Source organism: Geotrypetes seraphini, chromosome 3 (genome assembly GCF_902459505.1).
Source record: "Geotrypetes seraphini chromosome 3, aGeoSer1.1, whole genome shotgun sequence".
Taxonomy (NCBI): domain Eukaryota; kingdom Metazoa; phylum Chordata; class Amphibia; order Gymnophiona; family Dermophiidae; genus Geotrypetes; species Geotrypetes seraphini.
The window spans coordinates 87,422,917-87,449,278 of record NC_047086.1 but is presented as its reverse complement, the minus strand read 5'-3'; the positions used below and the strand labels follow the sequence as shown (position 1 = coordinate 87,449,278).

The 26,362-nt window shown below is 41.7% G+C and overlaps 1 protein-coding gene across 5 annotated transcripts in view; it reads left to right on the top strand.

The window, feature by feature from the left end:
• MBOAT2 (membrane bound O-acyltransferase domain containing 2) overlaps nt 1–25,946 on the top strand; it is a 216,274-nt gene extending 190,328 nt beyond the window's left edge. For all 5 annotated transcript variants that reach the window (XM_033936895.1, XM_033936897.1, XM_033936896.1 and 2 more), the window contains 3 exons: nt 2,164–2,296; nt 15,007–15,158; nt 24,537–25,946. In XM_033936895.1, the coding sequence (XP_033792786.1) occupies nt 2,164–2,296; nt 15,007–15,158; nt 24,537–24,762 (511 nt within the window). In that variant the 3' untranslated portion in view covers nt 24,763–25,946. The remainder of the gene's footprint in view (nt 1–2,163; nt 2,297–15,006; nt 15,159–24,536) is intronic.
• The last annotated feature ends 416 nt before the right edge of the window (nt 25,947–26,362 follow it).

Genomic DNA, 26,362 nt, shown 5'->3' with positions numbered 1-26,362 from the left:
CCGCTGGGAGGGAAGAAAGCACAGTCTGAGGCTCCCCATTATCTCTCCGGCCCTGCGCGAACTACAGCTCCTCGATCTTGACGGTTCTGCGTGGACCGGCAGGAAATTGAAGATGTTGATCTCGCCGGTCCTGTGCGGACTGGCAGGAATTTTCTGCGGACCGGCGGTTGAAGAACTGTGCCCTAGCCAATCAGCTAGGAGACTGACAACAATTACAGTAGAATCCATCCAAATCTGTATTTTAAAATCCATTACAGATGTCTTTGTAAACCGCTCTGAATTGACTCCCCAGTCATTAGTAACGGTATAGAAGCTTCCAATAGATAAAAGATAACATTGTCTTTACACCTTTTCTAAATTGCAACACATTTGGAAGCCTGCTTGATATTAATGAGTAATTTGTTCAATAACAGCACACCCTGCACTGTCACCATGGACTACTGAAGTCTGGATAATCTCACCAAATTCACTAGGTCTTATGGCAGGCCCGGCAGAAGCCTGCAAGGCATAAGGAGGGGGGACAGGGTCCAGAACCTGGCAGGGAGGGAGGGGGGCTGGCAGTTTGAGGGAGTGAATGAAGGGGCTTGATGCAGAGCAGGGAGGGAGAGGAAACAGGGTGAAGAGCCTAGCGGGACAGGGCAAGGCACTGCACTTGAATATAAGAACATAAGAACTGCCATCTCCGGATCAGACCTTCGGTTCCTCAAGTCCGGCGATCTGCACACGTGGAGGTCCAGCCAGTTGTACACCTGGCATAATTTTAGTCACCCATATCCCTCTCGTAAGGAGATATGCATCTAGTTTGCTTTTAAATCCTATAACGGTGGATTCTGCAATAACCTCCTCTGGGAGAGCAATCCAGGTGTCCACCACTCGTTGCGTGAAGCAGAACTTCCTGATATTTGTCCTGGACTTGTCCCCCCTTAGCTTCAGTCCATGTCCTCTTGTCCGTGTCACATTGGACATTGTAAATAATTTTTTTCCCTGCTCTATTTTGTCGATTCCTTTCAGTATTTTGAAAGTCCCGATCATATCCCCTCACAGCCTCCTTTTCTCAAGGGAGAACAATCCCAGTCTCTTAAGTTGTTCCTCGTATTCCAAGTTATTGGCTTCGTTGCTCATCTCTGCACCCTCTCCAGCAGTTTTATATCCTTCTTTAGGTTGGGAGACCAATGTTGGACACAGTATTCCAAGTGTGGCCTGACCATTGCTCTATAAAGCGGCATTATAACTTTCTCCGATCTACTCGTGATTCCTTTCTTTATCATGCCTAACATTCTATTTGTTTTCTTTGCTGCTGCCGCGCATTGTGCCGATGGTTTCAGGGTCCTATCTTTCAGTACACCAGGTCCTTTTCTTGTTTGCTCTTACCCAGAGTTGCACCTGACACTCTGTACTCGTGTTCCTTGTTCTTTCTGCCTAAATGCATTACTTTGCACTTTTCCCCATTAAACTTCATCTGCCATTTTTCCACCTGACACAAATCACTCTGGAGTTCCTCGCTATCCTTCTGCGATCTGATTGCCCGGTATAGCTTTGTGTCGTTTGCAAACTTGATGATTTCACTGGATGTTCCTTCTTCTAGGTCATTGATGAAAATATTAAATAAGATGGACCCAAATACCGAGCCCTGGGGCACACCGCTAGTCACTTTCTCCCAGTCAGAGAACTTCCCATTTATGCCCACTCTCTGCTTTCTGTTCTCCAGCCATTTCCCTATCCATCTTAGTATATCTCCCTCTATTCCATGGCTTTGTAGTTTCCTGAGAACCTCCCCGGTTTATATTCACGTCAACCTTTTTTCCTCCTTTTTTGGGGATATAAAGGTTACCTCAGTTTATATTCAGGTAAGTTTATACTCAAATATATATGGCAATCTTTGGCATGGTGTTGACTCCTTCTACACCGAGCCATTAACTTATCCTAAGATAAAACATTTTTTGCAGGTCATAGTTAGCAAAGAATTGCTATTTCTGGTTGTCCATGTAGCAAAACAAAACCTAATAGAAGCTTTAGTAATGTTAGTACAAGCAGTACCTGCTTATACAAGAAAGACAGATGCAAATTATGGATCCTACAGAAGTTCATGTTTATGGTGTCAGGCTCTCACATTGTTCTGGATTTATGTCTCTTTTTAATTATATAATTATTTTGTATTCTCAGAGTCTGTTATGAGCGAGCTTCCTTCAGCCCTACCACCCAAACCTTCCTGCTGTCTGCCATTTGGCATGGAGTATACCCAGGATATTATTTAACATTTTCAACAGGGATATTGATGACTCTGGCAGCTCGGAATGTGAGTACTTGGGAGTTTGTTGGCATGCATCAGAGAAGTAGATTCTAAAATAGGGAGGGAGCAGATGTTGATTGTATATTGCAGTTTAATGTCCAACCTATCTTCTCAAACATTTAATAATGCTTGGCCCTGAATTATTTTAAGATTGTAAGGGTTAGGGGATAAGGACTTCTTTCACTATAGAGTTGTGCAGAGTTTAGAAACTTAGAGAGTGGAGGAGAGTGTGGCGTAGTAATTAGAACTACAATCTCAGCACCCTGAGGTTGTGGGTTCAAACCCCTGGCTGCTCCTTGTGACTCTGGGAAAGTCACTTAATCTTCTACTGCCTCAGGTACATTACATAGATTGTGAGCCCACCAGGACAGATAGGGAACATGCTTAAAGTATCTGTATGTAAACTGCTTTGAATGTGGTTGTAAAACTACAAAAAGGTGATATACGTCCCAATCCCTTCCCTTTTTATGTAAGCATGTGATGCTGTTAGACATAGTCAAGTAGATGCATAACTTCTATATTCTGCTTTAGTTCTATTTTAATGGCTTTAAGATAGCAGATGTCTTAATGCTTAATCCATAATTAGATGGCTGCTGACTTCTCCTATATTTACTTAATTTTTCCTCCTTATTTTCCTTTTTCATAGAAACATGATGGCAGATAAAGGCCAAATGGCCCATCATGTCTGTCCATTCACAGTTACCATTATCTCTTCCTCTCTCTAAGAGATCCCACGTGACTAGTCCAGGCTTTCTTGAAATCCACCTCTGTTCCACCCTTTCTGTAAAAAAGTATTTCCGTGGATTACTCCTGAGTCTTTCACCTCTTAACTTCATCCTATGTCCTCTCATTACAGAGCTTCCTTCAAATGAAAGAGACTCAACTCATGCACATTTATGCCATGTAGGTATTTAAACATCTCTATCATATCTCCTCTCTCCCGCCTTTCTTCCAAAGTATACAGATTGAAATCTTTAACTCTGTCCCCATATGCCTTATGACAAAGACCATGCATCATTTTAGTAGCCTTCCTCTGGACCGACTCCATCCTTTTTATATAATTTTGAAGGTGCGACTTCCAGAATTGCATACAATATTCTAAATGAGGTCTCACTAGAGTCTTATTCAGGAGCATCAATACCTCCTTTTTCCAACTCGCCATACCTTTCCCTATTCACCCGAGCATCCTTCTAGCTTTTGCAGTCACCTTTTCAACCTGTTTGGCCACCATAACATCATCACATACAATCACACCCAAGTCCTGCTATTCTGTCGTGTGCTTAAGTTCTTCACCCTTGCATTTCTTAGCATTAAATTTTAGCTGCCAAATTTCAGACCATTCTTCAAGCTTTGCTAATGCAGATTTTGGTATCACCCGCAAAGAGGCAAATTTTACCTGACAGCCCTAGAGCAATATCGTTTATAAAAATGTTAAAAAGAACAGGCCCAAGAAAAAGAACCCTGAAGCACACCACTGGTAACATCTCTTTCCTTAGAGCGATCCCCATTGATCACTACCCTCTCTCGCCTTCCACTCAACAAGTTCTTGACCCAGCCCATCACTTTGGGACCCATCCCGAGGGCACTCAGTTTATTTATTAGATGTCTTTGTGGAACACTGTTAAAGACTTTGCTAAAATCTAAATATACCACATCTAGCGCATTTTCTCTATCCAATTCTCTCTGGTCACCCAGTCAAAGAAATTGATCAGATTTGTCTGAAAAGACCTACCTCTAGTGAATTCATGTTGCCTCTGGTCCTGTAATCCACAGGATTCCAGAAACTTCACCATTCTTTGTTTTGATTTAAAAGTTTTTCCATTATTTTGCTTACCAGAGAAGTCAGATTTACTGGTCTACAATTCCCTGCTTTTTCCTTTCGTCCACTTTTGTGGATAGGGACCACATCTGCCCTTCTCCAGTCCTGTGGTACCACTCCCGACTCTAGAAACTCATTGAAAATGTCAGTCAGCGGAGCCACCAGAACTTCCCTAAGTTCCTTCAGCACCCATCGCTTTGTCTACTTTTATTTTAGCTAGTTCCTCATGAACATAACCCTCTGAAAATTGATCAGGATCTACCACTCCTCCATCCCTATTCATGTTTGTCTTCTGTGGTACTGCTCCTGGCACTTCAGCTGTGAACACAGAACAGAAATATTTGTTAAGCAATTCAGCTTTTTCTTTATCTGCTTCTCCATTTTTCTCCCCTTCACCTTTGAGTTTCACAATGCCACTTTTGCACTTCTTCCTATCACTAATATATCTAAAAAATGTCTTGTCTCCCTGTTTCACCACGTCAGCTATTTTTACTTCCATTTGCATCTTTGTTTTCCTGACTACACAACTAGCCTCTCTTAACTTTTCCAGATATTTTTGCCTGTCTTTCTTTTTCTGTGATCTTTTGTAGTTTATGAAAGCTAACCTCTCATTCCTTACCTTCTCAGCTACTATTTTTGAGAACCAAAGTGGCCTTCTTTTCCTCTTACTTTTACTTACTTGCCTCACAAAAAGGTTTGTCGCTCTTACAGTTTTGTCCTGAACTGAACTCCTTTCAGTTTTGTCCACTGCATTTCCACTCCTTCCAGACATTCCCATTCAGACAATTCCTTGACGTAATCCCCCATCTGAACAGTTAGTTTTTTAAAAAGTCTAGAATCTTTGCTTTTGAGTGAGTCCTCTCTATACCCATCTTAATATTAAACCGTACTATGCAGTGATCACTGGATGCCAGATGATCACCCACTGTAACATCAGAAACATTTTCCCCATTTGTAAGCACTAAGGGCTAGATTCATTAAGCCCACTGATCGTGTGTGCGATCATGTACCGACCCGATTTTCCTCTGGCCCAGTTCACCTAACCTCATGGCCGATCATCCTCCGATCCGATCTGCGCATGCAAATGAGGTGAAACAGCATGCAAAGTAGGAAGGCAGTGATTCACTAAATCAAATCGGGAACACCGACTAGGCTGGCCGATCAAAAAGAAGCAAATGCTGAGGTCCAGTCGCTCACGTCTCTGCCGCCCTGCCTCTATGGACTGACAGCGCACAGAAAAGCGGTGCACATATAGGGGAACTGGGCAATAGGTGCTCCAGAGCAAATCTGCTCTCTGCCACCCTGCTGTCCTTCGAGCCCGTGGTTTTAACCCGCAGGTTTAAAGTGAGGCTGCACTACGGCGTGTTCTGTTCCAGAACATGCTACAGTGCAGTCCCGCTTTAAACCCGCAAGTTAAAATCACGGGCTCACGAAGGTGATATTGGGCAGCTTTGGTGCAGGATCTGGGAAAGCACGCGCTGGCCTCTCAAGCGCTCTACAGATGCTAGTATTGGATTTTAAGGCAGCTGCGCTCATATTGCTCTGGTGCGGGTTGTATCTGCTTGTGCACAATAACCAGCTGCTGCATTTCCTGTGGGAGGAAGTGATTGAACTATTCCCGCTGCAGTTTGCACTCTGCAGCAGCATCTCTGATCTCATCTTCCCTCCCTCAGGCTGTCACTGCCCTGAGCTCTCCGGGGTCTTGCTATGGACGCTGCTGGAGCTTGCAAGAGGGAAGTCAGGAGAGCAAGACCATCCACAGGCTCTGGGGTTGGAGTGGGGCATTTGCATGGAGAATGATGGTGAATCGATCGGATAGGATCGGACAAGGACCGGAAAGGTAAGGTGGGCTTAGTGAATCTAGCCCTAAGTCCAGTATGACCCCTTCCCATGTGGGTTCCATTACCAACTGCTGGAACAGTTCTACACCTTGTAGAGAATCCAGGATCTCCCTACTTCTAGAAGACCCCAAATAGGGATGCCCCAATCGACATCCGGCATGTTAAAATCACCTATTATTAAAACTTCCCCTTTTTTAAATATATTCTGAATGTCTACTGTTAAATCTTTGTCCACTTCTTCTGTCTGTGAAGGAGGCCGGTATATCACACCAATGTAAATACAGTATATTCACCATTCCCTCTTTCCAAATTGATCCACAGTGCCTCTTCCTTGCCCCGCAGATCCTGCAGTTGTGTGGCTTTAATATGATCTTTAAATATAACGCTATTCCCCCCTCATTTTTTTTCTTACCCTGTCTTTCCTGAACAGTTTATAGCCAAGTATAACTACATCCCAGTCATGGTTCTCCATGAACCACTTCTCCGTGATTGCCACTATATCTAACTTTTCTTCTATCATAGCTTCTAGATCCAGAATCTTATTTCCCATACTTCGAGCATTAGTATATACTGCTTTTCAGACATTGTCCCCTTTTCCCATCTGTGTAGAGGTATTCAGTGATTTACTTACCTGAGGGCTTATACTCACCCGGGGACTTTGATCACCCTGCCGCATCACTTCTAGTTTAAAGCCCTCTTCAGTAGACTAGCCAGCCTGCTGCCAAAGACACTTCCTTCCCTTACATAGTAACATAGTAGATGACGGCAGATAAAGACCCGAATGGTCCATCCAGTCTGCCCAACCTGATTCAATTTAAATTTTTTTTTTTTTTCTTCTTAGCTATTTCTGGGCAAGAATCCAAAGCTTTACCCGGTACTGTGCTTGGGTTCCAACTGCCGAAATCTCTGTTAAGACTTACTCCAGCCCATCTACACCCTCCCAGCCATTGAAGCCCTCCCCTGCCCATCCTCCTCCAAACGGCCATACACAGACACAGACCGTACAAGTCTGCCCAGTAACTGGCCTAGTTCAATCTTTAATATTATTTTCTGATTCTAAATCTTCTGTGTTCATCCCACGCTTCTTTGAACTCAGTCACAGTTTTACTCTCCACCACCTCTCTCGGGAGCGCATTCCAGGCATCCACCACCCTCTCTGTAAAGTAGAATTTCCTAACATTGCCCCTGAATCTACCACCCCTCAACCTCAAATTATGTCCTCTGGTTTTACCATTTTCCTTTCTCTGGAAAAGATTTTTTTCTACGTTAATACCCTTTAAGTATTTGAACGTCTGAATCATATCTCCCTTGTCTCTCCTTTCCTCTAGGGTATACATATTCAGGGCTTCCAGTCTCTCCTCATACGTCTTCTGGCACAAGCCTCCTATCATTTTCGTCGCCCTCCTCTGGACCGCCTCAAGTCTTCTTGCGTCTTTCGCCAGATACGGTCTCCAAAACTGAACACAATACTCCAAGTGGGGCCTCACCAATGACCTGTACAGGGGCATCAACACCTTCTTCCTTCTACTGACTACGCCTCTCTTTATACAGCCCAGAATCCTTCTGGCAGCAGCCACTGCCTTGTCACACTGTTTTTTTGCCTTTAGATCCTTCGGACACTATCACCCCAAGGTCCCTCTCCCCGTCCATGCATATCAGCTTCTCTCCTCCCAGCATATACGGTTCCTTCCTATTATTAATCCCCAAATGCATTACTCTGCATTTCTTTGCATTGAATTTTAGTTGCCAGGCATTAGACCATTCCTCTAACTTTTGCAGATCCTTTTTCATATTTTCCACTCCCTCTTCGGTGTCTACTCTGTTACAAATCTTGGTATCATCTGCAAAAAGGCACACTTTTCCTTCTAACCCTTCAGCAATGTCACTTGCATACATATTGAACAGGATTGGCCCCAGCACCGAACCCTGAGGGACTCCACTAGTCACCTTTCCTTCCTTCGAGCGACTTCCATTAACCACCACCCTCTGGCGTCTGTCCGACAGCCAGTTTCTGACCCAGTTCACCACTTTGGGTCCTAACTTCAGCCCTTCAAGTTTGTTCAACAGCCTCCTATGAGGAACTGTATCAAAGGCTTTGCTGAAATCCAAGTAAATTACATCTAGCATATGTCCTCGATCCAGCTCTCTGGTCACCCAATCAAAAAATTCAATCGGGTTCGTTTGGTACGATTTACCTTTTGTAAAGCCATGTTGCCTCGGATCCTGTAACCCATTAGATTCAAGGAAATACACTATCCTTTCTTTCAGCAACACTTCCATTATTTTTCCAACAACTGAAGTGAGGCTCACCGGCCTGTAGTTTCCTGCTTCATCCCTGTGACCACTTTTATGAATAGGGACCACATCCGCTCTCCTCCAATCCCCAGGAATCACTCCCGTCTCCAGAGATTTGTTGAACAAGTCTTTAATAGGATTCGCCAGAACCTCTCTGAGCTCCCTTAGTATCCTGGGATGGATCCCGTCTGGTCCCATCGCTTTGTCCACCTTCAGTTTTTCAAGTTGCTCATAAACACCCTCCTCCGTGAATGGCGGAGATTCTACTCCATTTTCTCGTGTAACTTTGCCAGACAATCTCGGTCCTTCTCCAGGATTTTCTTCTGTGAACACAGAACAGAAGTATTTGTTTAGCACATTTGCTTTCTCCTCATCACTCTCCACATATTTGTTCCCAGCATCTTTCAGCCTAGCAATTCCATTTTTTATCTTCCTCCTTTCACTAATATATCTGAAAAAATTTTTATCTCCCTTTTTTACATTTTTAGCCATTTGTTCTTCCGCCTGTGCCTTCGCCAAACGTATCTCTCTCTTGGCTTCTTTCAGTTTCACCCTGTAGTCCTTTCTGCTCTCCTCTTCTTGGGGTTTTTTATATTTCATGAACGCCAACTCTTTCGCCTTTATTTTCTCAGCCACTAGGTTGGAGAACCATATCGGCTTCCTTTTTCTCTTGTTTTTATTGATTTTCTTCACATAAAGGTCCGTAGCCATTTTTATCACTCCTTTCAGCTTAGACCACTGTCTTTCCACTTCTCTTATGTCCTCCCATCCTAACAGCTCTTTCTTCAGGTACTTTCCCATTGCATTAAAGACCGTACGTTTGAAATCTAGGACTTTAAGTATCGTGCGGCCGCTCTCCACTTTAGCCGTTATATCAAACCAAACTGTTTGATGATCGCTACTACCCAGGTGAGCACCCACTCGAACATTAGAGATACTCTCTCCATTTGTGAGGACCAGATCCAATATCGCTTTTTCCCTTGTGGGTTCCGTCACCATTTGTCTGAGCAGAGCCTCCTGAAAGGCATCCACAATCTCCCTACTTCTTTACGATTCCGCAGACGGAACATTCCAGTCCGCATCCGGCAGGTTGAAATCTCCCAATAGCAGAACCTCCTCTTTCCTTCCAAACTTTTGGATATCCACAATCAGATCCTTATCAATTTGCTTCGATTGAGTCGGAGGTCTGTAGACTACACCACGTAGATAGAAGTTCCATCTTCTCTTTTCAGAGCAATCCATATCGCTTCTTCCTCTCCCCAGGTCCCTTGCATTTCGGTCGCTTGGATATTGATCTTTACATAGAGAGCTACTCCTCCACCTTTATGACCATCTCTGTCCTTCCTAAAAAGATTATATCCCGGTATGTTTGCATCCCATCCATGTGATTCACTGAACCATGTCTCTGTGATAGCAACAATATCTAGATCTGCCTCTAATATCAGGGCTTGCAGATCATGAACTTTGTTGCTTAGACTGCGAGCATTTGTGATCATCGCTTTCCAGCTCTTTTTCAGTGATAATCTCCTTTTTCGTATGGATTTTTGTGTCGTTTCACTTTCCGTTGCAATACTAAGAAATGAGTTGCTGATATTGCTTATGTTGCAGCCTTTACTACTATCACATCTTTTCTTTTGCCGGGGGTGGTCTCTATAATTGTCCTTCGTACATACACCACCCCCACCTTCTAGTTTAAATGCCTAGAAAAATATTGTCTAAATTTCTCTGCAAGGTTTCTTTTTCCTGCTGTAGTAATATGTAGCCCATCAGTCCAATATAGCTTCTTGTCCTTCCATGTATTTCCCCATCCTCCTATGTACCTGAAGCCTTCTTGATGACACCAGGCTCTGAGCCATCTATTAAAGTCCTCTGTGTTTTTCACTCTTTGCTCTCTTTTTCCATATGCAGGCAGTATTTCAGAAAAAGCTAAAGTCTTTACAAAAGGTTTCACGCCCTTACCAAGCTCCCGAAAAGCTTTCTGTGCTGCAAGTGTGGAGTTGTTGGCCAGGTCATTTGTTCCCAGATGGATAGATGCACACCATGCCCGCTCAGCAGCCTTTGGAAAAAAGTTTTTAAAAAGCTAAATAGTGATGGGCCAAATACTTCAAATACACGACTGTATCATCTCCTGGACATGGCTCCTAATCTTTTCTTCTGACCTGGGAGTTTTCTCCTCCTTTTAAGCTTCCAGCTCAGTCAGAGCCAACTTTGGGCTTCACAGTTACTTCCTTCACAATTACTTGGGGATTTTTCCTCATTCTCCAGCCTGAAGCTACACAGGGTGAAGAGCCTAGCAGGACAGAGTAAAGCACTGTACTTGAATATTAACCTCCCTGGTTTATATTCATGTCAACCTTTTTTTCCTCTTTTTTGGGGGATAAAAAGGTTACCTCAGTTTATATTCAGGCCAGTTTATGTTCAAATATATATGGCAATCTTTGGCATGGTGTTGATGCCTTTCATCCCGAGCCATTAAATTGTCCTAAGTAAACATTTTTTGCAGGTCATAGCATAGAGTTGCTATTTCTGGCTGTCCATAAAGCAAAACAAAACTTAATAGAAGCTTTAGTAGTGTTAGTACAAGAATTAAAGCCTCTCAGAACTCTTCCATTAAAGGCTCTAATTCTAGCCACAGGGTGTCGCCATTGCACCATGACTCGAGAAGGAGAATAATATGGAATGCAGGTTCACCACAATATCGTTCCTCGTACTTTATAGCTATATCACTTTTACTTAGAGAAGCGCTCTGTTTTTGAAAGCAGAAACACAACATATAAAAAGGTAGCTATCGTTTTTAGGTATGAAGAGATACGAGAAATATAGTATATTAGTCTCAGAGGTCAAGCAAGATAACAAGTTCTCAAAGCACAATTGATGTCACCACAGCTAAGTATTTTTACTAGAAGATTTTGAATTGCTCCACTGTGCATGGACATCATTTCCCATTTGCTGCTTTCACACGAGACCAGACCAGCTTCTTTGTAAAGTCGATCAGGCACCTGTCAGTGGAGCTCATTTCAAAGTTTACATTTTGGCTCTAAATTCTTTTGTAAGTTTTTGTCAAATAATGCTGTCAGTTTTTTCCCCCCAATAATGTCTTAGATTTATGGTTGTTTTTAAGTTTCCTTTCTTATTTTGGACTCGGACCAGATTAGGCCTCCATCAATGGCTTGAGACTGCTGGTCAGGATGTTTTTGACAAAATTGTGTTATTTGGAATATCCAAAATAAAATCAGGCAATATGTTCCAGAAAAAGAAGCAGCAGTTTTAAGAAGATTGTCTAGTGCGGGGGTCAGCAACCTTTTAAAGTGAAGAGCCAATTTATCCTAAATGTTTGACCCAAGATTTTAAAAAAAGCCGCAATGGATAGAGAAGGAGGTTTGAGTACTGCTTATTCTACAAGGTATCAAAGGAGAGAGTGCAACATGCTTTAAGGACCTGAGACCTGGCATCTGACATTCTACAAGTGACTTAAGATAAGGTGGCCACCCTACTGCAGTCTCCATGCATTTGTTGATGGCAATCATTGAGGACCAGCTCATGAGGAGAGTCAGTGAGCAGATGGAGAATTTCTTTGCTCAGCATAATGCTGCATTTTTGATATCATTGATGTTGAAGAAGAGAAAGATCTAACCATTCCTTGAGATTCATGCATTGCTGTAGGGGAGACATCAGCATCGAGACCTCAGAGGACCTTGTGGTTGATATCTGCTTGCACCACTGTTGATCTCTAGTGCAAATGTAAGGTCCAACATTGACATCAGTAGGTTGAGACAGGCAAATATGTAAAACTTGCCCTTTGGAATATTTTTCCCTTTGGAATATTTTTTGAGTGTTCCTGGGATTCTGATTGTGAGCCAGATACATTATTGGAAGAGGGTTCAACTGGCTTGCCATCAGATCAGTCTCCCTCTCATGAGAGAAGATAGTCTCCTCCAAAGGAACCCTCCTCAGTCACTGATTTTGTGGGGAATATGGCTGAGGCCATGCATTAATTTAGAAAGAGGAGGAACCCAAGGCAGAAACAATGAGCATCTTCCAGTTACTCAATATTTTTTTCTTCCTTCCCCCATCCCCGAAGCTGTGACAGTGCCCAGTAACAGAATTCTCAAGTACACACAGATGTGCTTACAAATAAAAAAAGTTGACTTTGTGTAGAGTCCAAAAGGATCCCAGATTCAAGAAGCAGTAACTTTTACCATTCTATGGTGGTATTATCCACCCTCAAAAGGTTCAAAAGTTGCAAAACTCACTCTTTGGTGTCCAAGGGAGAGAAGCTTGGATATTAGGAGCTTTTTCAGAATGCTTTACTCACTTTCATAGGCATGTACTTGTGAAACATTGTGCATAATTATGAGGAGTTTGCAGATATTCTTCTGCTTCTGGTCAACCCCTGCTGCCCCCACCTCTCTTGCTGCCTGTAGCTCTGCCCCTTGCTGCCTTTGTATGGTGCTAATAGGTCAGGACGTAGCTCCACCAACTGCCAATCAATTATTCAAGTCAACCTTTGCTGCTCCCACCTCCCTTGCTGTCTCTGTATGGTGCTATCTCAAAAAAGATAGCAGCATTAGAAAAGGTTCAAAGAAGAGCAACCAAAATAATAAAAGGGATGGAACTGCTATGGTATGAGAAAAGACTAAAGAGGTTAGGGCATTTCAGCTTGGAAAAAAGACGGCTGAGGGGAAATATGATTGAAGTCTACAAAATTCTGAGTGGTATAGAACGGGAACAAGTGGATCGATTTCTTTTTTTTTTTTTTCTGCATCAAGATTTACAAAAACTAGGGGACACTCGAAGTTACAAAGTAATACTTTTAAAGCTAATAGGAGGAAATATTTTTTCACTCAGAGAATAGTTAAACTCTGGAATGCATTGCCAGAGGATGTGTTAAGAGTGGTTAATGTAGCTGGTTTTAAAAAAGGTTTAGACAAATTTCTGGAGGAAAAGTTCATAAACTGCTGTTGAGACAGATGTGGAAGCTACTGCTTGCCCTGGATCGGTGGCATGGAATGCTGCTACTATTTGAATTTTTATCAGGTACTTTTGATGTGGATTGACCTCTGTGAAGATGGGATACTGGGCTAGATGGACCATTGGTCTGACCAGGTAAGGGTATTTTTATGTTCTTAATCATTCAAGCCCTGTTAAAAGCAAAGCCCCCTTAGGGCGGCACCCTTTTCAAATTCTGTCTCTGTACTGGATACCATCCATACATCCTCTTTCCTTCTAGTTCAGTGGTCTCAAACTCAAACCCTTTGCAGGGCCACATTTTGGATTTGTAGGTACTTGGAGGGCCTCAGAAAAAATAGCTAATGTCTTATTAAAGAAATGACAATTTTGCATGAGGTAAAACTCTTTATAGTTTATCAATCTTTCCTTTTGTCATTTATAGCTAAAGAGACATATGATCAAGAAACTGGTTTACTTTTGTGATTATAATAGACATGCTGAGGGCCTCAAAATAGTACCTGGCGGGCCGCATGTGGCCACCGAGCCTCGTGTTTGAGACCACTGTTCTAGTTGGCATAAGTAAGCTCATTTGTTCCAGTCTGCTTTATCTAACCCCAGTATCATGTGGATTGAATGAATCCATTATCAGATAAGTACTGTTTATGTGCACATGGAGGGTTCACTCTCACTGTAGAGACTTTAATGTAGTCAAGTGGTAGAGGTTTTTTATGCCAATGATATAATTGACAGCTGTGAAATACTTAGGACTCCTTTTACAAAGGTGCGCTAGCGTTTTTAGCACACTCACCGGATTAGCGCATGCTAGCCGAAAAACTACCGCCTGCTCAAGAGGCAGCGGCTAGCGTGTGCGGCATTTTAGCGCACGCTATTCCTCGCGTTAAGGTCCTAACGCATCTTTGTAAAAGGAGCCCTAAGTGTATATTGCTGTTACGTTACCTATCTGGCATTTAGAAAATTGTTAAAAACATACTTGTTGGCAAATTTTTTAACTAACGGATTGTAATTCACTGTGAATGTCCAGTATCTTTATTCTGTAAACTGCTCAGAACTGAGAGGTAGCTGCGGTGTACAAGCATATTGTTATGTTAAGTTTGAGGCTTTTGTCTCCACCTTGTTTTCTGATCTGTAAAGTCTCTGGTGTTGTGCCAGCCATTGGACACTTTATAACAAGTTCAATAATTATTTCAGTTTACTGATGAAAGTAACCCATAGATAAGATGACTCTGGTTTATTGATGGGATTTTGAGGTCAAAATTTCTTAACTCATAAACAAGTTAGATAAATGTATGTGCTATGGGGTCCTTTTATCAAGCTGCGTAATGTCGCGCTAGCCGCTAACGCCTGCATTGAGCAGGCGTTAGTTTTTTAGCTGGCCATGGGGGTTAGCGCGTGATGAAATGTCCGACATGCAAACCCCGCTAGCACGTCTTGATAAAAAGGACCCCTATATGTTAAGAAAACTAAGGGCTCCTTTTACAAAGGTGCGCTAGGGCTTTAACGCGCGCAATAGCGCCTATTAAATTCCTGAGCGTGCTAGCCCCTAAGGCCTCCTTTTTAGAAGGCGGTAGATTTTCGGCTACCGCGTGCTATAGCATTTTGTGCGTGTGTGCGCTAAAAACCCCAGTCCACCTTCGTAAAAGGAGCCCTAAAACTGTTAGACACTTCGATATCTTACTGAACCAGGAATTTTTATGCTGCAGTATAAAAAAACCAACTGGTTATTTTTCTCTTCAGTTTAAACAACCAGTTCTTTATGGGTTTTATGCCCTTTTTCTCCCCTGTGTTCTCAGTTGAGAAACAACTTAAGACATCACTTTCTTGGCTCCCCCCATATCAAATCTGGTTATGATGCTGTGACGTGGCTAGCAACTCAGATGACGATAAGTTACACAGTTGTGCCATTTGTGCTCCTCTCAGTGAAACCCTCTTTAAAATTTTACAGGTAAGTGTATGTTCTATTCATATTTTTTTACAAAGTACATCTCGGTATTTTCTAAGTGTGTGGTAAATCAGTTAAAACTAGATATAAGTTACTGTAGTATATATAGTAAACAATGATTCTTTAACTAGAAAGGAGTTGTTTATGACTCTTACCTAGGTGTTTGATTTTTTTTTTTTGTTAGATTGCATGCAAAAGAAAAGCAAATATGAATTATCTGAAGCAGATCCTTATCTGGTGACCTATGCCACAATATTCTATTGAAAAATAAAAAAGCACTGTAATTACTACTGTATGTGTGTTCACTTGAATATATGGAAATAAGGGTCATTTTCTTGAACTATTCTAATAAGTCTGTGACTAACTATGGTGTTCTCTTCCACAGGTCATTGAAGAGAAAGCACTATTACACTGGGTTTAAGTGGCAGACATTCTACTAAGTAACACTAGGGGGAGGAGGGATTTACTAATGAATGACAGTCGATTTCCTTAAGGCCAATCCACTCCTCTGCTCTGCTGGGGAGTGTGTGGTGCAGTGGTTAAAGCTACAGCCTCAGCACCCTGGGGTTGTGGGTTCAAACCCACGCTGCTCTTTGTGACCCTGGGCAAGTCACTTCATCCCCCCATTGCCCCAGGTACATTAGGTAGATTGTGAGCCCGCCGGGACAGACAGGGAAAAATGCTTGAGTACCTGAATAAATGAATATAAACTGTTCTGAGCTCTCCTGGGAGAACGGTATAGAAAACTGAATAAATTAAATTTTTTAAAAAAATGCATGCTACCTAAAATACACAAACCTGGCAGACCAATTATATTTGGTATTGGTATATGATGCAGGCTGCCTCAGGTTTCCCTCTCTCCTCACATTTATGCAAATGATCCAATCAGGCATTCAGTCAGATACAAAATATCAGTGACATGCAGAGAAAAAAAAAGAGGAGGAGGTCTAGCAATAATAACCAAGGATTCCCTTACCCTAAACATACTAGAAAAAACATCCACCCCACAAATGGACTTTCTCGCCTGCCATCTCACAAGCACTACTCTAAATAACTCATTAAACTGCATGCTCTGCTATATAACACCAGGAAACTGGACCACAGCGAGACCGGAATTTGAAAACTTCATTTACCAAAACTCCTTAACTGCGGAATACAACCTTATCCTAGGAGACCTTAACCTTCACCTAGATGACCCAACTTCCACACCAGCAAAAAACTGTCTATCCTTCCTCAATGCCCTGTCATTCCAAATCCTAAACCCACAAACCACACATGAAAAAGGTCATCAACTGGACATTGCAGCGTTCATGACGTATCAACGATCAACCCCAGTAATTCAAACCCCCAAAGGTACCTGGTCCCCATCGCTTTGGTCAGACCACTTCACCTACAACTTCAAAATCAACTGGAACAGGACCAAAACCACATCTCAACCTAACATAAAAAGAACATACACCTCACGCAAATATATCGAACCAACCACCTTCTGGTCAAAAGTAGATGAATCACTCCAAGACCAAGACCCCAAAAACTTCATCTCTCACTGGAAACATATGTCCACCAACATCCTAGATGAATTAACCCCACTACAAACCAAAACCAAAACCAACAGAAGATCAGACCCATGGTTTGACAATGAACTGCTCCAACTCAAGAGACAATGTAGAAGATTAGAAAGAAAATGGAGAAAAACAAACCTAGAACAAACAAAAACTGCTTGGAAAAACATCAACAAACAATATAAACAACTACTAAAAGACAAAAGGAAAACTCATTACTCAAATCTAATAGGCACAGAATTCCAAGACACCAAAAAACTTTTCCAAATCTTAAAAGATCTGACAGACACCAAACCCTACACAACCACAAACAATACCCCACCCCCATCAGCTACCCTCCTAGCTGATCACTTCAAGAACAAAATTATCAATGCCAGAGCCACCCTCGATTCTACCCCATCCCTCCTAAGCATAATCACAACTCACCCCACAGAAAAAGATTCAACCGCAGCAGACAGATCTTGGTCTCAATTCACCAACATACAATGGCCTGAGTTCAATAACCTCTACAAAAAATACAGCCACGCCTCCTGTGACTACAACCACTGCCCCTCATACCTCCTCACCACCTCCAGTGTAAAATTCCGAACACTACTTCTACAATGGATTCAATCCACGCTCACGGATGGCATTTTCCCCACTGCACTCAGCAAAATCATCATCACTCCAATCCAAAAAGATCCAAAAGGACCACCAGACCAACCCTCCAACTTCAGACCTATTGCCTCAATACCGCTATACGTCAAACTTACAGAAGGCCTAGTGGCCAAACAACTCACTAATTATCTGGATGACCATAACATACTCCACCCCACACAATCTGGCTTCAGATCCAATTTCAGCACAGAAACTCTCCTAGCCTCCCTTATGGACACAATCAGACAACACCTCAGCACAGGGAAAAAAATGCTCCTTATACAATTAGACCTAACCGCAGCCTTTGACCTAGTGGATCACAATATCCTTCTGCAAATTTTGGACGCAATAGGTATCTCTGATAAAGTATACGCTTGGTTTGAAGGCTTCCTAAAATCCAGAACCTACAGCGTAAAATCAAACAACGTAAAATCAGAACCTTGGGCAAACCCCTGCGGAGTACCACAGGGTTCCCCACTATCACCCACCCTCTTCAACCTATACACTGCCTCTCTCGGAACACATCTGAACAATCTAGGTATAATTACCTACAGCTACGCGGACGACATTACCATCCTCACACCTTACGATCAACCTAAACCCACCATGCCAAACATCCTACACAGAATACTTAATACAGTTACGATCTGGATGAAAGATCACAAACTTAAACTCAACCCAGACAAAACCAAACTCATCCTATTCGAAAATGACAAAATCCAAACCTCAAAAAATTTAGAAATCAACTCTATCAACTACCCCATCCAAACCACCATAAAACTACTAGGAATGACCTTAGACAGAAGCTGTACCATGCAACCACAAATAAATAATACAATCCAGAAATCCTTCACAATCATGAGAAATTTGAGACAAGTCCGGAAATTTTTTGAAAGAAATCAATTCCAGCTTATAGTACAATCTCTAATCCTAGGACTGCTAGACTATTGCAACATCCTATTCCTCCCATGCCCTGCTACTATGATCAAACAACTTCAAACAATCCAAAACACAGCCTTGAGACTCATCTTCTCATTAAGAAAATTTGACCACATCACAGAAGCTTACATCAACTCACATTGGCTACCAATCCAAGGAAGAATACAATTCAAATTCTACTGCATGCTATTTAAATCCCTAAACGGAGACAGTCCTTCCTACCTGAATAACCGCCTCAACCAAGCATCCACACTCAGACACAGAAAAACGCACTCCCCATTCATACCCCCCCCGATCAATGAAGTAAGAAGATCAAAACTTCACGATGGCCTCCTAGCCACTCAAGCCGCAAAAATGGATACCCGAATTTCCAAACTACTGATGACCACATCAGACTACAAGACATTCAGAAAAGAAATAAAAACAATACTTTTTAAGAAACTCCTAAATCAGCCCTAACTTCACCTAATTTTACCTCCATGTACACAATTTACTGTAAACTGTAATTATCCTTACCTCGAAACTACCTAACTGCCACTCTAATGTATCTTCAATTCCTACATTGTAACCCCGTTTTATAAATCTTTTTGTAAGCCGCCTTGAACCGCAAGGTAATGGCGGAATAGAAATCCCTAATGTAATGTAATGTAATGTAATAATGCCCATCAAGTCCATTATCCTGTTTCCAACAGTGGCCAACCCAGGTCCCAAGTACCTATCTAGATCCCAAGTAGTAAAACAAGATTTTATGCTCTTTATCCTAGGAATAAGCAGTAAATTTCCCCAAGCCATCTAAATAATGGCCTATGGACTTCTCTTTTAAGAAATTATCCAAACCTTTTTTAAACCCCGGTAAGCTAACTGATTTCATCACATTCTTTGGCAACAAATTCCAGTTTAATTTCATGTTGTGTGAAGAAATATTTTCTCTGGCTTTATCGCATACCCCCTAGTATTTTGGGAAAGAGTAAACAAGTGATTGTAGGTTTCCGGGTCTTGCCACGTCTGTGGAAACCTGCTACAATCATGGAGTGGATCAGAGAGATCAGAGTGGATAAAGGAAAGTGACTGGGACTTGTATATTGCCTTTTTATAGTTATTCAACCACAGCCAAAGTGGTTAACATACAGGAACTTCAAGAATTTCCCATATCTGTCACAGTGGGCTCACAGTCTAATGAACCTGGGGCAGTAGAGGATTAAGTGACTAGCCCAGGGTCACAGGGACCAATGAAGGGTTGAACCCGCAACTTCAGGATGCTGAGGCTGTAGTTCTAACTAGAGAATGACACGGGGAAAAAAATCTGTCCCCGTCCCCGCCCCGTCCCCAGCCCACCATCCTCTGCATCGCCCCGTCACCGCCATTCCATTCACCGCCCCGTCACCGCCACTGCCATCCCATTCACCGCCCCGTCACCGTCCCCGCAGCATCCATATAAGCCTTAGTACTCTAATATTTAGCGTATTCCATTCTTATAAATCAAAGTTCCTGCTGCTGAACTAGAGAAAGAGATGTTCAGCTGGCAGGGTTTTGTTTATAAATTTTTATTAACACAACTAATATACCACCATAATGTTTGCGACAGAGGACAAGTATGCAATAAATGCATTTTGCTGTTTCAATGCCAGTGCTCAGCAGAACAACAGACAGCAATATGGACATTCACCTTATGTAGTACTTTTTTAATATATAAAAATAGGCAAAATTAGTTGCTGTTTTATCATTATATTTTCTTGCCATTATAGTATTCTTCATTGATCATTTTTCTTTTTAAATTCAAAACAAATTCAACCTATCTTGTGTCCCAGCATGAATTCATGTTTCACTCAATTGGCTGTTTCAAGGGAATTAACCCTCCAACTTCCATTTGCAAAAATACCCAATGTTGTTCCTTCTATGAGCAATATTTAAATTATGAGGAACAACATTGGGTATTTTTGCTGAATTGTGTGACACCATTTGGGCTGAACATGAAGATTGAAAATGCCTGGTTAGCCCTGGACAGATGATTTGAACAGCCAGGAGCCTGTCCTGGCCATTTAAATCATTTTGAATATCTAGTCCAATGATAACAGAATTAGGGTGATTATAGAAACATAGAACTTTGTTGATCACTAAAAACAGTGGAGACTAAGGGTCTATCAAGCTCAGCATCCTGTCTTTGACACTGGCCAGTCTTGGTCTTTGGAACTGCCCATTGTGTCAGAAGCAATAGGGATTAAGTGACTTGCCCAGGGTCACAAGGAGTGTAGTGTAGCTCTAACCACTGGATTTAGAAGTTGGCTTCTTTTTGGATCTTTAACTCATCATCGCTAGGACTCGAATCTGAGTCCGTGGCACCTAACATAGAATGGAATTAGTATGGCAAAGTAATGAAGAATGGTCCAGCAGCCCCCACCCTCCCTCCACCTCACCTTATATTCGTTCCGAGTTTGCCGGCTTCCTTTTTCCCTAGCCGCACGCGTTCAAAAAGCCGTGCATTTTGCCAGCTCCCTCCCTCCACCTCACCTTAAATTTTGAGTTTTCCGGCTTCCTTTTTTCCGAGCCGCACGTGTTCAAAAATCCGTGCACACGCGGCTGCGCGAGTCAATCCAACTTCTCCTCTTCTGCAACTTCCTGTTTCCGGTTGCGTCAGAGGAGAAGATTGATTGACTCGCGCAGCCGCGCGTGCACGGATTTTTGAACACGTGCTGCTCGGAAAAAAGGAAGCCGGAAAACTCGAAATTTAAGGTGAGGTGGAGGGAGGGAGCTGGCTAAATGCTACGGGCGGGTGGGCGGTGGCTGCGGGGACCGCGCGATCCTTGATACCTCACTGCGGAGACAAGACCATTCACCGCCCCGCGGGCGGTGAATGGCCTTGTCCCCGTCGCCGCAGCGACTGCTAGTTTTCTTCCCCGTTTTCGGCGGGTGACCCGCGGCTAAAATGCGGTGGCCGCGGGTAAACCGCCACCGTGTCATTCTCTAGGTCTAACCACTACGCCATACTCCGATCCACTCTGATTCACACTGAGTAGATCAGAGTGGATCAGAGTAACTGGAGTAGACCAGACATCACATTTTGTGGCAGTGGTGAGATCTAGCAGTGGGAATCCCTTCCTGGGCCCCAGGTTTACTGTGATAGGATGTATACCTCGTCATAGAGTAGCAATGCTAATTGTTGATGGCTGTTATGCTTCTTTTCATTGTTGCCTTTGTTTGCCTATTTCACCCTTGTACCATGCTTGTTTCCCCTGTTGACTCCTTAATAAAAATGATATTAAAAAAAAAAAAAAAAAATGTTCTGTGCAAAGCTGGGACAGTAACTTTTTTTTTTCTTTTGTTTGCTTTTTCTGTGCGAGTCTAGGAGCTTCCGAAGCCTGAGCAAAAACATTTAGCTTAAAAAGACAATAACTTCGTATGTAATGCTAATTTTATCTAGGCCACAGCCTAAATTTTCAGCAGGACTACTACACTTGTTGTGGCTTACATTAGTATGCTCACACTAGATCAGTCTGAATAACTAGAAGGAATCTGCATGACCTTGCATTTCTAAGCATTAAATCTTATCTGCCAAATTTTGGGCTATTCCTCAAGCTTTCCTAGGTCCTTCCTCATGTTATCAACACCATCAGGGGGGTCTATTCTGTTGCAGGTTTTGGTATCATCTGCAAAGAAGCAAATCTTACCAGATAGCCCTTCCGCAATATCAGTTACAAAAATGTTAAAAAGAACAGGCCCAAGAATCGAACCTTGTGGCACATCACTGGTAACATCCCTTTCCTCAGTGTGAGCTCCATTTACCAATACCCTCTGTTGCTTTCCACTCAACCAGTTCCTAACTCAGACTGTCATTTGGGTCCCCCATAACAAGGGTACTCAGTTTATTTATTAGACACCACAATTGAAGTCTTGCACTGTTTACGTATACTTGTAGGTAACTATATGATTTTAATGACAAATATGGAACTGGATCAAATATAATGATCAAAATCAGCCATTTGGCACTTAGTATACTATCTGACCAATTTAGGACACAGAATACAGGATGATGAGGGGCATGTTTGGACACGGAAGGGAGGAAGAAGGACCCAGGTTCGGAATTGAGTCTGATGTTACATGTTCTTAACCTGGAGACTGCCTGTAGCTCCTTTCAGTTTTACCCACTATTCTTCTACATCTCCTATATATTCTAATCCTTGAGGAATACTCCCATCTCAACAAATTTAGGGTTTTTTTAAATCCTAGAACCTTCAAATTGAATGCACCCCCTCCATATCTATCTTAATATTGAACTACACAGTTGGATGATTATGGGATGCCAAATTACCCACTATAATTTCAGAAATACTCTGCTCATTCATAAGCACTAATTCCAGTATAGTCCTATCCCATGTAGATTTTATTACCAACTTTAGAGAATATAGGGTTTTCCTATTTCTGGATGACTCCCCACAAAGGGATGCAAGCCTCAATCAACATCTAGCATATTAAAATAACATATTAGTAGTACTTCTCTTTTCACAGCTATATTTTTTAATGTTTTCAATTAAATCTCTGTACACTTTTGCCTCCATATATCATGCTAATTTAAACAGCATTTCCATTCCCACTTTCTAGGTTAATCCAAAGTGCCTCTTACTTGCAGTTCTGTTGCTGTAATATTATCTTTAATATATAATGCCACTCCTTCTTCCTTTTTTCCTACTTTGTGCTTCCTGATCAGATTATAATGTGATATGTATAATTACAGTGTATTCCAGTTATGGTTCTTTGTGAACCATGTTTCTAAGTTTCATTAAAATTTATATTCCGCTTATCCAATTTCTAAGTGATATACAGGTAAATATATATTAAAAAGTAAAATTAGGGGAAACAGACAATACGACAAACTGACATACTGGTACATAAGGGAAGAGGGAGAGAGACAGGAAAGGGTAGCACAATTGGATGGAGTCGGTCCAGAGGAAGGCTACTAAAATGGTGTGTGGTCTTCGTGATAAGGCGCATGGGGACAGACTTAAAGATCTCAATCTGTATACTTTGGAGGAAAGGCGGGAGAGGGGAAATATGATAGAGACGTTTAAATACCTACGTAATATAAATGTGCATGAGTCGAGTCTCTTTCATTTGAAAGGAAACTCTGCAATGAGAGGGCATAGAATGAAGTTAAGAGGTGATAAGCTCCAGAGTAATCTGAGGAAATACTTTTTAATGGAAAGGGTGGTAGATGCGTGGAATAGTCTCCTGGAAGAGGTGGTGGAAACAGAGATTGTGTCTGAATTCAAGAGGGCCTGGGATAGGCACGCGTGATCTCTCAGAGAGAGAAAAAGATAATGGTTACTGTGGATGGGCAGATTAGATGGGCCATTTGGCCTTTATGTGCCATCATGTTTCTATGTTTCTGTGAGAAAGAGTCAAAGTAAAAGTAACCTCTAGATCCAAATAACAGCAGATAAAGACCAAAATTGTCATTCTAGTCTCTGCAAATTACCCTAGTGTATTGTTTCCATCTTCTTTATATTTAGGAATCTCTTATGTTTATCCCATGCCTCTAGAGTTCCATTATCATTCATTTCTCCTCCAGACATCCACTGCCCTTCCAAAAATATTTCATTGAGTTTTAGAGTTTCTCTCCTTGTAGCTTCATATTGAGGCTCCTTTTCAAAGCACTTAAACACACAGGCCCAAATTCTCTAAATGGCACTGTTTTTTTAGGTGCCAGTAGATGTCCAAACTCAGTTTAAAAAAACCCAAACAAAAACAACACAGTTGAAATGATGTTTTTAACTGAGTTTCAAGGTACCTACCAGCACCTAAAAAAATAAGTGCTGGAATCGTGCCTCCTTAGGCACTTTAGGTCACCTAAAGCCACTGTGGGTGTGGCTAACACCGGAAGTGGAGTTAGCCGGCCTAAAGCGCAATTCACATCATAGGTAGGCACTGGAAATGTAGGCCAGAAAAACCCTGGCCTACGTGCCGGAGGCGTAATTCTGTACCTGGTGCCATTGCATGATTGACAATGGTGCTGCGCTAATTACAGAATCCGGGCCACAAAGTACTATAGGTTTCTATGGTACTTTGTGTTTTCAAGTGCTTTGAAAATGAGCTCCAATATGCCCCCTATAAATTAAGACAATATAAATACTCTTCTTTTTAAATTAAGTTCTATAGTTATTTTTAGTTGCATTATAGACTGTCAAGCTGAATAGAGAAAATAAGGGAATTCCTAGATTACTGATAAGTTATCTGCTTGTCTTTGTTACAGTTCCTGGTATTATTGTCTTCATGTCGCTTGCTTCACGGTGTTACTAACAGTACCATCACGATCACGCCAGAAAAGTTGTAAAGGACAGGAGCACCTCCAGCATTTGTGGGCAAAAAAGCTGGACAAAGAGGAAGAAAACCTTTCTGTGCAGGACAGTTCTGCAATAAACAATAACTGCAGACAGAAGCAGGCAACAACTTGGAGGCATTCAACATTAAAACATTGACTAGTAGCAATCATCAATAAATTTTGTATGTTTTTAAATCCTATTTTAGCAACCCCCCAAAAAAAGGTTTGTACTGTTTGTCAATACATTAAATAAGAAAAAATGATTTGTTTGAGAAAATACTGTGTGGAACTAACATCGGAAAGAAACATAATTAACCCTGCCCATTTCATGTCCATGTGGAATGAAGCCTTACAAATCTGTTATAGATTAAGTGAGGCTTTAACTAATGTGATCAGGAACTGAAATTCAGTGGATGTTCATATTATCCAGCCAATTCTACCTGTAACATAATCCATTATTTTCAGTGGGCACTCAGGACTTAACAGTGTGTATCACTAGGGCCATATCTTGTGTGTGTCCCTGTGTTAAGTGTATGTTGTATATCTTAAGGCACTGAAGAGGTTGGGGAAAAGGATATTAGCATGTATTAAAGAAGATAAATTAGCTTTTTAGGATACTATTGCCTACAAACCTTGACCATTAAAGCTAACATTCTTTTCCTGATTGATTTTGGCTCAAAAAATAGAAACATTATTTCAGTGCTCCAAAAATCGAATTAGTAACTTTAGAAAAAAAAAAAATCTATTCTAGTGCCGTGAATCATGAAAAGTTGCAATAATATCTTAGTATTTCAAGAGTTTTCCTATAAAATGACAAAACTGCAGTATGAAACTGTTGAATATTGTCATTGCCAAATCACAAATTCTCTAGTTACTATATGTGGTATAGTCAAGGAGAAACTAAAGTGAATGAGTTCTTTAAAATTTAATGCAATTTCTGTTCAGAACTTGTAGATTTTACTGTAGGATATTTTAAAAACTTTAAGTGGACTTAGCAAGTTACATACTGGCAGCCATAATACATCAAGGATGACGAGACACTGTGCTAGCACCCAGTTCTCAGCTGATGTGCTGATTATTCTTAGATACCAGAATTTATATTGTATTTAAAATTATGCATTGTCCACACTTCTGTCCTCCTTTCTGCCTTACTTTTGACTGTCCACCATCTCCATCATATGATTGAGAACACGTAAATATGGGATTTATTGGAATGTGTTCAGTGGAATCCGCCTGATAAGGTATAGTATCTATGCATAATCATAATAAAAATTGCAGCAGTGGGTTTATCTGATGTCATTTGTACATTATAGTACAATAAAATATGCTTTGATTCTGATACTTGCCGTGTAAGGCTTCTTTTACAGTTCTAGGGAAGAAGGGAATTACTGGTGAATAAAGCTGGGTACTTCATGTGGCTTCTCTTGAACAAAGCCTATATAACCCAGGGCAAACTGCAGTCAACAAATCATGGCTAAGAATCATACCTCCCACACATCCAACCAACCTAGCCACATCAACATTCATCCTGCGACACAGCCACTCAATTGCACGCTCACTTCTAGCATCTTTCCATACCAAGCGAGGGATAATCTTGGACCAAACTATACGAATTAAAGGAAAGTGGGACAAAAGAATCACAAAATCCCCTTTCATCTGCCTAATCAAATCCACACCTTTAACATGGCACAAATCATTCCCACCCAAATGCACCAATATTAAATCAGGATAAGAAAAACATGTAGCCTCCAACAGCA